This window comes from Telmatherina bonti, assembly GCF_933228915.1.
Source record: "Telmatherina bonti genome assembly, chromosome: 11".
Classification (NCBI taxonomy): Eukaryota; Metazoa; Chordata; class Actinopteri; order Atheriniformes; family Telmatherinidae; genus Telmatherina; species Telmatherina bonti.
The window spans coordinates 31,417,593-31,433,034 of record NC_136629.1 but is presented as its reverse complement, the minus strand read 5'-3'; the positions used below and the strand labels follow the sequence as shown (position 1 = coordinate 31,433,034).

At 39.7% G+C, this 15,442-nt stretch overlaps 1 protein-coding gene across 1 annotated transcript in view; it reads left to right on the top strand.

Annotated features, from left to right (window-relative positions):
- Positions 1-14,140, top strand: part of grid1a (glutamate receptor, ionotropic, delta 1a) — a gene marked incomplete at both ends in the record, with an annotated part of 277,575 nt that extends 263,435 nt beyond the window's left edge. The window contains 4 exons of the mRNA XM_079248482.1: positions 4,025-4,220; positions 5,493-5,659; positions 9,159-9,399; positions 13,703-14,140. Coding sequence (XP_079104608.1) covers positions 4,025-4,220; positions 5,493-5,659; positions 9,159-9,399; positions 13,703-14,140 — 1,042 coding nt within the window. The remainder of the gene's footprint in view (positions 1-4,024; positions 4,221-5,492; positions 5,660-9,158; positions 9,400-13,702) is intronic.
- Between the last annotated feature and the right edge of the window lie 1,302 nt (positions 14,141-15,442).

The following is a 15,442-nucleotide window of genomic DNA, read 5'->3' as shown; positions in this document are numbered from 1 at the left end:
GAAAACTTGCTCCAAACACTACAACACTTCAGACAGATTGAGGGTTAGTTTCTAAATATAATTATCAGTTTTTTAACGTGTACATTGTTTAATGGCAAATGTGAACTTGCTTATGGGGCATTCATCTAAATAATTTTGTGTGAATACAACACAGGACACAAACTGTAATGTCTGTTTGCAGCTATATATACAGAGCATATCTGTAGCCATAGACAATCTCTGCATGTACATCTGTAAATTTTATGTGAGTGTTAAAATAAAAAAAGTGAGGCTTTTCCTCGAGCAGTCGAGCGTGAGCAGCTTAGCTGAGCTGGACAAAGAGAGTGCAATGCAGCAAGTTACATATACATCTCCTGTGCTTTGTGTGTCTGCTGCAAAAGCAAGTACAAATGAAATATGCGAAAGATGTCCACAGAAGTCCCGGCTCCAGGGTCGCTGGAAGGGAGTCCTGAATGTAACCTTATATTTATCACTTAAGTTTAACAGAAATAAATAAATAATTGCATACATACATAAATCCAAAATTAGGAGTAGGTTGTCGTTTTAAAGTGGGGAAATAACTTTTCCAGACTAAAATGTAATACAGAAACAACATAGAAACTCAGATCTTAGTCCAATAATTCCAGTGAGTTGACTGAAAGTAAACAAGCCATTTACCCACCATCTGTCCAGCACACCAAAGATCATGGTTAATTAGCATGAGCAGTCATTTTATCATTTCCTGCTACATGCTATATGCTGGTAGTTCCTAAACAAGATAACACAAGAAGTGAGATGCAGGACATGTAAATATAAATCCTGAGCCAGTGCCAGTTGAATACATTTCATTTTATTAGACAATAATCACAACTCAACAATATACATAACTAAAAACTGTTCCTGTGATTTTGTGTCAATTAGTCGTCATCAGTTATTTGTCAGATGTGTTCGGCAACGGCAGTAGTGATCTCATTTAATCTGCAGGAACTAAGACTGTATGGTGTTCCACAGGTAAATACCTACTGCAGCGTTTGAGACTGGAGTTTATAATGAGCATTTTTGCTACCACTCTACGTTGCTTTTGCTTGTTAACTCTCTGTATTCTTCGTCATAATTATTGCGCAGGTGATGAAATAAGTTAGCTGTGTTGGAGTCTGTTGTTGGGATGGGAGCTGGCTTATTTCACAAACATCTGCTATCGGTCTTTTTTATATCCAAACCGCATCCATGCAACAGAAATTTCCCTCTTTTATGAACAAGCTCGTTGGTTTGGATCAACTGTGGCGTAAACAATAAAGCCTCGTATGAAACAATAGACATTTTCTATTGTGCAGAAGATGTATATCATCATATTGCCCAGCCTTACCTGGTAAATAAACAGATGACAAAAGATAATTAGTTTTAATTACAAGTAATGATCAGAAGTTTATAAATACCACACTGTGTCTCAGTAAAAGCAAAGAGTATTGATTTCCTCAATGCTTTATGAATGTGTGGCATACAGGCATGAAAACCTTCTCCTCCTGACAAAATCCAATGCCTTGGCCTTGCACTGGATATGAGTGGAATTTGAAAGTCAGGCGGCGTGAGATGCAGTCCACAACAACATTAAAAGTCAAGATGTTATCATTCTCAAAGAAATCAACTTTCCTCCAGACATGAGTTATAGACTCTGGTATACGACCAAAACCGAACAGCCGCTTGGCTTTTTATTGCCAAAAGTAAGACAGTAGACCCTCAGTTTGGACCTTGAAAGTGTGCAAACATATAATGTGCTGCACCACACAATATCTTTACACACAACACAGTTTATTTTCCTTCGTTTGTTGCCTGTAAAAAATGCTCCTATACGTCACATCTTATTTTCTTCTGTTCAGTGTGTATGAGAGACAGAATTGTCTCATATTTCATTGCTCCAGTAGGAATATAATAAAATCTTAGGTCACTCATTTTCTATACTTCCTCATTTAAGGCTTTTGGGGGAAGCCTGAGCCAGCAATTACAGGCAAGAAGCAGGTTACGTCCTGAACAACTCGCCAGTACATCGCAGGGCCAACACAAAGACAATCAGTCACACATTCCTAGAGAGAGTTTAGTTTGTCCAATTAACCTAAAATGTATGTCTCTGGATGGTGACAGGAAGCCTGGAGGGAACCCACATCCACACGGGGAGAACATGTAAACTCTACACTGTTTGGCAAGTTGCACATTTACTGTTAACTCTGCTTATATGACACACACACAAATAATGTCACACATTATGTTAAAACAATCCCTTAACATGCATGTCAAGAATGGGGGAAAAATATGGTTGATTAGGTTGTAGGTGGGGTTTCAGATGTCTTTCAGCCATTAAAGGGGAAGGCTGACTTCAAAATCTGTTCAAGTTAAAGAAGGAAAGGCATCTGAAATGGTGAACAGATGTCTCCTGAACATAATGTTGTGCAACACTCTTGTAAAGATTATCAGATTCTGGGTGGTTTGGCTCTTGAGGTTTTTCACATGGTGGAAAAAGACAAACATCAACCTGTTGTTGTTGTTGTTCCATATTATATCATCTTTACTTCAGCTTGTGCTGCTAAATATTTGTCATATAAATCATACACACAGCTAAACCGTGTACTGTAACTCCTGGTGTTTTACATAAACATATATGTAATTACATAAATGGAACTGCACCTAACATATGTAGAATTGTGTTTGTGTATAATATGACGATAACATGACACTGTCTGTGTGTGTACATTATATAATTTCTATACACACACACACACACACACACACAGACAGAGAGACACTCGTAGCTCAAGTGAAAGTCAATGATTCTAATATGGCTGCTGACTTGTGATGTCACCATACATATACTGGTAATTTCACAGCCTTCATAAATCTGGTTTATCATTTGAAGTATGCCTTTAAAACTTTAAAAACTCCAGTGCATAAAGGGTTAATAACAGATTACTGGTATGAAGTATATAATCAGTCAGTGAGGGATGCAGCGCTCCAACCTGGTCATCATTACTCTGAATCAGACTGGACTCGTGATGCTGGTAATGCTGGAAAACGGAGCAGTTGGACCATTAACATTAGAAGCAGCAAACGGCACACTACAGGTGCAGCTAATTTAGTTGATAAGGAGCACGATGATTGGTGATTTGCTCTGATGAGTATCAGAGAGGAAGGCAGGAGTGTTCGGTCTACTGATTGGTCGGAGTGATTCTGGAGGGAGTTGGAGCTTGAATTTTAAGTAGAAGAAAATCTCAGTGGATGGAAATATACGAGCCAAGAGGCTTGTGGGAAGTAATGAGAGAGATGGGAAATGAATTATTCTCTTCTACTGGGTCCTTCTTGGTTTTGTTACACATGGCTGCAGAAATCAGAGGCCATCATATCAAGTTAGAAACAATGTATTTAATAACAGTTTAGCAGAGCAAAGACTGTCAATAAATTAATAATATTGGAAGATGAATTTCATTGAATTTGTTTTTTTATTTTTTTTTATTTTAAAAAGGCGGTTTATGTTCTTACTCGTTCACTCACGGACAGCGAGTTGGTTGGACGCGCCTTTCTCTGCTGCAAACTGACTGGCTGTGCTGGGAGATCCCACCCTGGCCTCGCCCTCTCGTGTCTTTTCCTTATGCTGCGATTGTCTGAATATGTGCCTTTTCTGTTTTGAGGTTTTTTTGTTACATCTCTAGACTGCCCTGTAAGGGCGGTAGAGAGAAACTCCTTTTTTTTTCCTCCTCCTCTCTAACGCATGTTTACCTCATGTTGTGTCTTTCCACTCTGCTGAAAGGCGGCGCCAGATAAAGCTGGCTGAGTGGCCTAAATACTGCCCAGACCTGTGTTCTGTGTAATGGTTCTACGTCTGTTAAATCTTGGACGGGTTGAATTTGAACCTTGAATTTCCCCTCGGGGATGAATAAAGTCTTCTTGTTCTTGTTGTTCTTACAGCAGTACGAGCTTTAAGTAAAGCCACAGCTGGAATTTACCAGCCTAAAACACACTGACACTTGTTTTACCTCTTTTTCTTGTTCAACTGAAGGTCATTTCAGGACCTGTCCAAGCAGATGGACCTGGTTTATGGGACCGTGAGGGATTCGGCTGTATACGAGTATTTCCATGCTAAAGGCACCAACCCTCTGGAGCAGGACAGCACCTTTGCCGAACTCTGGAAGATTATTAACAAGAACAATGGCTTAGAAAACTCTGTCTCCAGCCCATCAGAGGGCATCAAGAAGGTTAGTTGTATTTTGGCCTTCATATGTATTATATTCTTTGTACTCTGCTAAACTAAACCAGTTGCTTTGTGCATGAATACACTGGCAATATATTGAATTTCATTCCACTGAAGTCCCCATGAAACAGGTGATGTGGCGTTCTTGCATATTGTAACACTTAATCCCACATCGGCTCTTATAAATTCTGAATTGAACAAAATTATTAATACACACTAACATAGATTTTGAGGAACTATAATCCCATATATATATATATATATATATATATTATATATATATATTATATATATATATATATATATAGAGGTTGTTGAGTCCAAGCTGTAAATAATTACGTGAAAACGTTATGCAGACAGGACAAGTTTAATGTTAGTTTTAATCTCTAATACAGTCCGTTAGGAACAAAGAAATCATTTACAGATGGATACAAAACATGAAGTTTGTCCAACAAAATGCTTGCTGTTTAATTAATATTTTATTAATCTTCTGTTAACTGTTTAACAGACTGAAGTATAATTTGCAATTAGACAAATAACACAATTTCATTATTTAACAGCTTTACTAAGCAGGTAATTGGATTCAGTGAGATGGGGAAGATGGTAATGCGCAAATGCATACAATAAATGTTTTCACAAGTTTATTTCCTAATTTCATTAGGCATGGCTTCATTTCTTACAAAAAAAGACAGAGTTAAGGTTTGTGTTTGCTCTACTGGAGATGTCTGGTTACTATAGAGGCAGAAGTCTGGCATGTGGTAAACAGATAAAAATCCTGAGAGACTTTAACTTGGATTCAGTTGTGCTTGTGAAACTGCTTCTGCACTGTTTGCCCTTAAATCTCTAAAACTGACCAATGGTCTGAAAATATACTCAAAGCCAGAAGGATCCAAGGATGAAACTGGTTTTATTGTCATTTCAAAAGTGTGATTGTTCCTCAGTTTTAATTCTGAGTGTGCACAATGTTTCATTTCTGTGTGAATATTTAACTCTGCTGTTTTGGTCTACTGCTGTCTTCTTCCCCATCAAAACTCTCATGGAGTTTGGATATCAAAAAGACAGTAAAAACAACATATCTCACATATATATATTAGATAGATAGATAATGCATTATGCCATTTGATACTTAAACAGGTAATGATCCTTAAAGAGACTTTTTTGACCAACGGTGGTATGAAGCTATAATCTGAAACTAATTTATTATGAGTTTAAGATCTATATCTTTGTTCACAATCTTATCCATGTTTGCTTTGTTGAATATGCTCCAAATATTCAGGCAAAGCGAGAGTCGTATGCTTTTCTGTGGGACATGGCAGTGGTCGAGTACGCTGCTCTGACAGATGACGACTGCACACTGACTATAGCAGGAAACAGCATGAGCACCAGAGGCTACGGCATGGCCCTGCAGCATGGCAGTCCTTACAGAGACCTCTTCTCCCAGAAGTAAGTTTCCAACTCATCTCTTTGACAGAAGCCTATTACAAAACATGTAGCTGAACAGTTTGCGAAATATATAACGTTAAAATATCTCCAGTAAATGATAACTTGGGTTTTATATTTGAAGTTTGGTCAGTTATAGTAACATATTTGCCCTGTTGTTTTGTCAATGAAGCTACAATCTGAAGTGTGCAGACCCAGCGTTGCCTAAACATGGTCTTATTGCATAGACATAGGGGAAGGAAGCTTCTCAGGAAACCAATTGACGCTCTGCTCATTTAAGTATGTATGTAATGCAGAAACTTTCATCAAAAATAACTCTTCATCTGTGCTTGTTAATACAAATTCAGGAAGTTAAAAGAATGAACTACGAGATTTGAGATTAATTTGCCCGTTGACCAATCAGTGCACACAGTTGTATAAAAAATGTGAACAGAAAAGCAGCTCTGTGAAAGTTGGCAACAGCTCAACACAGTGATTCTGCGTGTGGTCAGTGAGTTGTTTAGTCTTTTAATGGTCAAAGGAAAAAAGAAAAAAGTTGTAGATGCCCCCATCAGTTGTTTTCCTTTCTTCAGAGCAGGGATCCTTAATCCTGGTCCTGGAAGGTCGGTGTCCTGCAGGCTTTCCAAGTATCTACACTGCAACACACCTGATACAAATCAGTGTGTTTTTAGCAGACATGTGCGGAGCTTGTCTGAGTCAGGTTTGTTCCAGCTGGGACACTTGAAAAACCTGCAGGACGCTGGCCCTCCAGGACCAGGATTGAGGATCTATACTTCAGTGTGTTTCCTAGTATGGAAATGTTTTTCATCGATGGAACTGGAACCACTAGCAACACTGTATGCTCTGCCTTGCACAGTCGCCTGCTGGTATGATGTAACAGCAACAGAGCTTTTCCTCTGTAGGCCAATTAACATATTAGCCGTCTTTATGTCGCAAGTTGCTCAGGCTGCAGCAATCGCTTATTTTAATTATCAATTAAAATGGGAATATAATTGATTAACCATATAAACAGTTTTCCCTTTTTCTTCGAAGATCTTGTGACTCTGTATCATACTGCAGTGAATTCTGTTACATTTCAACTTCCTTTGAAGCCACTATGCTAACATTCAAACAGGCAACTGAAAATAATGACATTAACTAATAATTTTATTAGTGGATAAAATATAACAAGCTGAATATAATAAATAAGACAAAATAATTAACTGTTAGATTGAATTAGCTTACCTGACCAGCATGTGTGAGAACGTTTTCATTTGGATAAGATTGTGATTATAGATCTCTGTATATAGATCTCTATATACAGATCTGTATATACAGATCTATATACGAAAGCAATACTTGATTTTTGCTTGATTAAGCTAAATTAGTTCCACAATGTACCTTTCAGTGTACATGTTCTATCAGCAACTACTGAAAGCGTAATAGTATGGTGTGAGCATGGGGTAGGGTGGGTGGGTCCATAGCTGCTGGGTAGTTGCATGATGAGACCCTTCAAGGAAAATAAATTGGAAACCGTTGATCTAACTGAGAATATAAAGCTTGTTGCTCCTTTACTGCAACAGAAAGCGGAATTTCTGGATTTTTGGAGACCTGCTGTCATTCTTACTCATGCATTTCTGTTTCAAACGAGTGCAGAGGGGAAATATATTGATTTTCTCTTTCTAACCCTTGTGACGTACACTTCTACTGTCTTATACACAACTATCAGGACGTTAAATTCTCACTCTGTCTAATCATGTAGCAGAGAGTTGTTTTAGTGTCTCACACGGCCACACTTTTTTTTTTTTTTAGGTGTCAGCCTGGAAGGGAAAATCTGGATAAAAATATGTGACTACACTTCTAATTAGTTGTAGACATAAGTAAATGATGCTAAGTTTGTGATAAGGCTTTAACCTGCTGCACAAACGTTGTCCAGTATATTACAGACCATAATAGAACAGTTATGGCTGAATCCATTTAACTTCACAATGCATGACAAGAATAGCCATCCTGTCAACAAGACCATCAGAGCAGCTCCATCTGATTTACATAAGAAACACCTTGTAGAAATATGAATAAATAGAACCTTTGACCATAAGGTGGAGAGAGGGGGGGGGGGCAGTTTTATTGGCTCCACTTTGATTTCTTTTACTTTCACATGTGCATGGCAAAAAATGATGCTGTCAATATTCCTCGACATTTTCTGAAAATTCAGACATGTCGGAGAGGCTCTGGTCTTATGATTATGAAAGGCTTTGTATGTGCACAGTGACTACTTTTAGAATTCGCTTCCATACTCTGTGCTTAATGTGTAAATCATGAGGACCCGAACTGTAAAGATGGGCCAGAAAAGTCCACAAAAATCTACAAATCAAACCTCATTATGGACTAATGTGACTGAACCACTGAGCTGAAAAGAAAATAAGTTCAACTTTAGAAATGACCTGATAAAGTGAATAACAATTGTTTTACAAGGAGCTGCAGCTCAAGTACAGATCTCAGATAACAGATCGATAGTAATAAATCTTACACTACAAGATTGATTAACCTTGATTAAGCTGTAATAAGCCTCTAAAATAACTACACCAACCAGGAGCTTTAACTGGTTTAGCTGTGTGTTGCTGAATTTTATTATTAGTTTAACTGTGTTTCCATCTTTACTGGCCTGGAGGAGTCATTCAGGTTGTTACTGTGTTTGCCAACATACCCTGTCTACATACCTGTATGCGCCTGCATCAGGGCAGAGAGCAGCTGTAGCACGCTGTCACCTAAATCAGATCAAGCAGTTCTTTGTTTTTCTGTATAACAAAACAAAACAAAACTGAAAGGTAACCCAAAATTACTTCTATAGAAAATTAAATAAAATGAACTTAATCTTCAAGTGGGAGCATTTAACGAGAAGAGAAGGAGAAATTTGGCGTTCTGATGTTGGATCATCACACATCTGCTGGCTGAACTGTATACGGCCACATTGACTTGTTTAAGGTTTCCCCTCAGTTGTCATCACTCTCCTCCACAACTTACCATCTCTGTTTTAGTATTTTAAGCAGTCTGATGTGAAACTTTTTCTTCAGGCTCTAATTGTTTACATGTGCTTTGTTTTCACACAGCTGGTCCTTCAGGTCTTGTTTACAATCAGCACGAGTTTCTCTGCTGCTGTTCTGTTTAATGGCATTTTACCCTCTAATGAGCCTGCAGCCGTTGTTAATGGATTACATTAGTAGTACAGGTCTATTTTTTTAGTTTTATTTTATTAGCTGGTGTCACAGTGTAATTTAATTATTGTTACATGATGGTGGTGTGTTAATCGCTCTGAGCGCCCTGGGATTGATTTTTCTACATTTCTTTCATGTTTTTCTCTTAAAAATTGCCTAATTTTAAATTCTCAGCTCTGTCTTTGTCATTTTTTAACTGTTTTAATCTTAGTCTGTGTTTACTGAAGGATTTGTCAGATATCCTGTGGTGTGAAACGGTGCTCCTGCTGTGACATTATGTAAAAGAATACTCTCTGTCCTCTCCACAGGATTTTAGAGCTTCAGGAAAAAGGTGATCTTGACATCCTGAAGCAGAAATGGTGGCCAAAGAAAGGCCGCTGCGACCTGCAGAGCCATACAGACGCTCAGCCAGAGGGCCGAGCGCTGCATCTCCACAGCTTTGCCGGCGTGTTTTGCATCCTCGCCGCCGGGCTGCTGCTGGCCCTGCTGGTGGCTGCGCTGGAGACGTGGTGGAACAGCAACCACTGCAGGAGAGAGCAGCCCAAAGAGGTGACCACCGACAACTCATCTGGCGCAGGCCTGCTAACCCAGAACCGGGCCATGGTGGCCACCATGGGTCCCCCTGCCCCGCCAAGGCCCCGGTCGAGACCCAGACCCCCGGGCCCCCCGGTCCTGCCCAGAGATGCCACTGCCACACTCTACTTTATGGATCCAGCAGGCGCTGACGCCAGCCCCGATTTAGTAGAGCTGCAGTACACCCAGTTATAATAGGTGTGCCCTTGATAGTCCAGACATTACGTGATCAATCTTACCATTCCTTCTCATGCTGGGAGAGAGGTTGGGGTGTTCACTTAGGGACCTCTGTGGCTTCTCTCATGCTGACACATTAAAAAGGAAAAAAAAAAAAAATCACTGGTTAGATTCAGTCTGTCTCTGGTGCTCATGTGGGAGAAACAGCAGAAAAAAAACACTGAACTACAAATTCAAAATCCACACTTGAAATTGTACTTCTGAGTCAATACATGCTTCAGTAGTGCAATCGCTCTCTTTAGCTAATCCATTCAAGTCTTAATGCTTTAGAGCTCTGACTGTATCTTGCTGCTGCCGACTGGGCAGCCCCTCTGCATGAGGCGTCCAGACAACTAAGGCTTGATATGGATCCCTAAACTAAAGTGTGAGCTTTGACCTGCCTGTTTGACTTGACAGTCCAACAATACTGGATGAAAAACACCCATTTAACGCCCAGTACTGTCCTGAAAACACTCAGTAAAACAAACTCCACCAGCTTTGGGATTTGTTGCACACAAGTTTGAGTTTCTAATTGTTTTTCATTTTGTGTGCAAAAGCTCTCATAATGACCACATACTGCTGCCATGTAAGATATGAGGTTTGTACACAGTCTAAGGTGAATTCAAAATTATTAGTACATTAGGAGTATTCTGCATTAACAACACGTAACAATTCCCCACAGCCCAATTAAGCCAAAATAATAATAATGGCTCAGATTGTAAGCAACAGAATTGTCGTATTAGCAGATTAAGATACTGTGCTCAAAGGATTGGCTACTGCGAAAAATGAACAGCAGGACTTAAAGTACATAATCTTATTTATGTAACATGATTTGTTCGATCATTGAGAAATGCTTGAAGGTTTACAACCAAATCCTAACAGAGGCAGGTTTCACAGCTGCAGTCAAATAATTAGTTTACCAAAGAAAATGTAATCCTTCATCTTTGATTAAATACAAAAGTTATGTCCTTTTTTAAAAGAAAAAAAAACTACTTTAAATACCCATCTCCCCATTTTCTATGTAATAAAAGTAACTACTTTTTGTAGAAAAACAGTCAAATACTTTACATTATGATATAAAAACATTTCTTTGGTCATCTTATTTCACAGAAAATAAAGAGACAAGCTGAACAGTGAGGAACTGAAGCTGCTTTTCTTCATGGCACTAATTTTCAGCTACTTTTCTAGACCGCAGGGAAAGTGTGATTAATGTTCAAAAGATTTGTTTGGTTGGAATATCACTTTAAATAGTTATATTGCTGGCACAGTGACAGCGTACTAATACAGTATGTGGGCATTATGACAGCCTTTTCAAACTAAACTTTACTGCAAGCCTCAACACATCAGCCAATAGTTTGACTTAATGGGAAATTCTCTTATTTGCTGACTTGTCAAGAGTTGAAGAAAAAAGATCGATGACAGTCCATTAATCTCTCTGTAAAATTAGATGGTTGGCTCAGAATAAAGACAAAAAGAGAGGAAGCCTGCGAGCACAGTGCTCTTATTGGTGGTTTTAGGAGGAGTTAGAAAATGTAGCTCTGTCTGTCCACCATGAACTGGTTGCCCAGTAACTTTAACAAGAAGCGTTGTTGTGTAGTTCTCTGCAAGAACAAAAAAAACTGAGTTAGTGTAGTTAAAGTTTGTAATTGGTAGATTTATCTACCTGTAGAACAAGTTGGTCAAACATCTCAGAGGAGATGTCGGAGTTACTTTTGCAAAAGGCCTGGAATATGCTGCTGGCACCATGTCTCAGTATGCATTATGCTGATACACATGTTGATGCGAGGTAGCGTGTGTGTGCAAGGTGCAATAGCGACTTTAAGGCTACAGGCCCTCTTGCGAAGAAGACCATGAACACGAGACTTGATGTAAACACAATGGCAGGTTTTCAGAACTGTCCCTTCCGTTGCACAGTGACAAATACTTGTGCTTAATATTTAGCAATGGACTGTTAAACTCTTTCCCGAAATGCCACAGAAGTACAACGTTACTGGTGGGTTGTTTTTTTTTTTACTGCTCCTAGGGCCATGCACTGCCCCCTAGTGGTGACCTCCAGTATTGAAGGGTTTTGGCTGCAGCTTGCTTATGCTGTTTGCAGCACGTATGTACACAGACTTAACCGAAATTTACTGTGTACTACCCTAACCCTAAGACATGAAAAACCACTTCACACATGCAGCACAGTCCTGAACAAGCTTAGTGATGTTTCTGGAGAGATGGCTTGTTAGAACAGAAATGCTCACCTTATTCCTCTCTGTATTTGGGAGTCTGAGAAAGTACAATCTCTGGAAGATCATTGGGTGTGAGAACAAGCAAGTGTTGCCGTTTTACACTCGCTTGTGAATACTGTGAACGAGTTCAGATTCTTGTTGTATCAACAAACAAACTGGCTCATCAGGAGGTAACATCAGTCTCGTTCAGCTTGCTGTAAACATAAATTCCACAGGGCAGCTGTGGCGTGTTCTGCATCCTCTGCTTTCTGCAGACGCTCCCTCACTGTGGCTGCCAGCTGGGAAAGTTTGGCCCAAATTGTCTCCCCTCTCAAGAATCTCTCCAGTTATGATCAAAATCCATTTCAACCAAAATCTGTTATATTGTGAGATTTTGGTCATTTCTGAATAAGTACATAATTTTACATCTGGCAGTGTTGCATCAGATGCATGCCACAGAGGCACCTCTGGAGAGAGTATAGAGGGTTTATTGGCAGAGCTGAGATATTTGCCGTGTGGCTGAGCACCCCGTCCTTTAAAAGCAAGCTTGTGAATGTAATTGTAGCGTGGACACAAAGTCTTTAATATGTTCATAATATGCTACTGACCTCACCTCAGTCATTATTAGATTGTGCCTGAATAGTGTACCTATGTAATTACCAGAAAGAAATCCAATAAGATCATTTCCCAAAATGTCAAACTATACCCTTCATAAAGCATTAACAAGTTGCAATTATATGTCAATGTCCGGATTTATAGAAGACCATTTTGGTTATGTATCACTGTCTGATCTCCAGCAGGTGACTAAGGATTACAGTCTGCAAAGGGTTTCTGGTCCATTGACATATAATGACAAAACAAGCACTTCGCCAGAAGGGAGGCGGGACATTTGGACAGACAGAGGGAGAGACTGGGAGGAGGCTGAGGCTCTTGACAAAGGTCAGGAGAAGCCTGAAATACTGTACTGGATGGTCATTGGCTGGGACAGGGCAAAGGGGGCGGGGCATGGGGGTCAGCAACTTTAGGATGTTTTCCCATCATCCATCATCTCACCTCATGCGTCTGTCCTGTTGTCGTCTCGTGTTGTCTGACTTAAATGGGTTCATGAAAGAAAACAAGCCAAACTCAAGCATGGTAACATTTGTTGGAAATGTCTCAGTTGTACTCTTTAATTGGCTTTTCCCTCTCCTTTCCCATCAGTGTCTTTTAAAATTGAAGAGAAAAAACAGCTCATTATGTAGTGTTCCTGTTTCTGTAAACTAATGTCTGATTGTATTTGTGAGCCTGTTTTGTCAACATAATTGTCATCAGTCACCTCATGCAGATGCAGGACAACAAATTATGCAAAATCTGGGTTGACTTCTGCATGACGTGATAAGTTTGAGTTATTCTCAGAAGAATTAACATTTTACATGTTTAATATGTACCGTTTTAAGGTCATATCGATACTGGCTTCTTGAAAATTTATGATAATTGGCGTATTTTGGTTTCTTAAATGAGGCGGAAACTATCTTATTTCAGTTTCCTTTAAAGCCACAAATATTATTAGACTTTCCTGATTTTATGACTCCATTTACTGTACTGAACATAACTAGTCATGATGGTAATCCTGAGAAGCATAGTAACCCCGTCTGTCTTCTTTCACTCTGCATTTTCATCCCATTTCTTCTTTTAACCTCTGGATATCTTTTCACTTCCTCATTCATTCTCACTTATTCTTTATCACCCTCCTCCTTAATCACATCCGTGCTCTCTCCCCTCCATTAAATCCTCCATCCACTATTCTTTCTACTGGCTTCTTTTATTCCACATGCACACTCTTTGGCACGTCCTTCCTTTCCATCCATCTTTAGGACAAAGAGGTGAATCTGGAACAGGTCCACCAGCGTTTGAACAGCCTCCTGGACGAAGACTTAGCCCACAAGCAGCTGCCAGGCCAGTCTATCGAGATCTCTGCCCTGGACATTGGCAGGATGCAGCCCAGCCAATCCCTGGAGGCCTTGTCTGTTCGGGACTACCCAGCACACCGGGGGCCACCCCCACTTTCTGTGACCACCTTCCTCCAGGAGGGTCATGTGGCAGGAAGGACACTAGGCGCGTCCGCTGGCAGGACCTTACCCCTGCCCCTCAGCAGTGCTACGATGCCCTCTATCCGGTGCAAACACAGGGCACCCAACGGGGGGCTCTTCCGTCAGAGCCCAGTCAAGACACCCATGCCAATGTCCTACCAACCAATGCCAGGAGGACCCATCCCAGAAGCCAGTGACCCCAGCCACGGGACGTCCATCTGAGCGCGGCAAATACTCAAAGACACTCAAGCTCAAAATGCGTAGAGCTGAAGCAGAGTGCCGACATCATGAGGAGATATAAATAAAATGGTTAAAGGAAAAAAAAAAAAGATTTTTACTACCAGTGATGAATTCAGTGAGATTACACTTCTTCACTGAGACTTTAATGTACATATTTGTAAGTACAAAGAGAGAAGCGACAAAAAAAGTGTATTTTGAATATTCAACCGTTGAGTTTAAAAAATATAAAAGTATTAAAAAATGACTGTTCGAATGGCTTTGTAAATTTTGTTCTAAATGAATAAAGGTGACACTTCTTTGTGGTTGTTTTCTAAGTGCCAAGTTCAAAGATGTTTTCTTTCAAATCAAAATTAACTGAATGTACTGTGAGAACTCATGAAAAGACATTTCACACGTCAAAACACAATGGAAGAGTTGATTTTGTTTCATATGAAAAAATAAAAATAACACTAAAGCAGCCAGATGTTTGCTTCAATACATGTTGCCGCTCTGCATCACTGTCTGAAAACCAGTTTTTAGGATGATTGTCATTTTTTTTCACTAAATCTAAATGAGATTTACGCTTCTGCAAGGAAAAACATGAAAGTTACATCAAAAAGTGTTTTTTTTTTCTGATCTTTCTTTTTAACTGCTGTCATCAGCTCTAATTACTTTCTTTACTGCAATTACAAGACAGTTTCGGTGACGGACGTCGGGGTCAGAATAAACTAGAATGTTTTTCTCTTCAGAGACGAGGCTCAGTACGGGGACGGTAGTGGTTGAAATGGAATCTGTAGTTTTGTACTAATAGCTTCATACCTGGTGATGTGACATGATTCTACAGTGGTTACCTCATGTTGCCTTACATTAATTTGCAGTTCAAAACTCTATTCTTATTCAATATGGGCCATCAGGGTGGGTGTGATCACACATTATGATTGCCTCTGAGGGGCTGGTAGTGTGTTCTGCATCCGCCCAGTGTCAGCTGGGGAAGACGCCAGACTCCGATGAAATATTACAGGAGGATCTCCACTATGCTATGCTATTTCCTGAACACAGACTATGCATCTCAAAAAATATTGCTGTAATTTTTCATGGATATTTTTCTATCCACAAGGCATGCGAGTAGAGAGAGGAAATATAGAACTATCTTGTAATTTAATGCTACAAGAAAAACCAGCGCTAGCTCTAACAAGCAAATAAATGCAGTTTAAAGTGCTTGCAGAGTTTAACAAGCTGTTGCATCTTGCTGATTGGCAGGAAACACAGTTTACGCAACAGAATAGTCTGTGAAAACAGAATTAT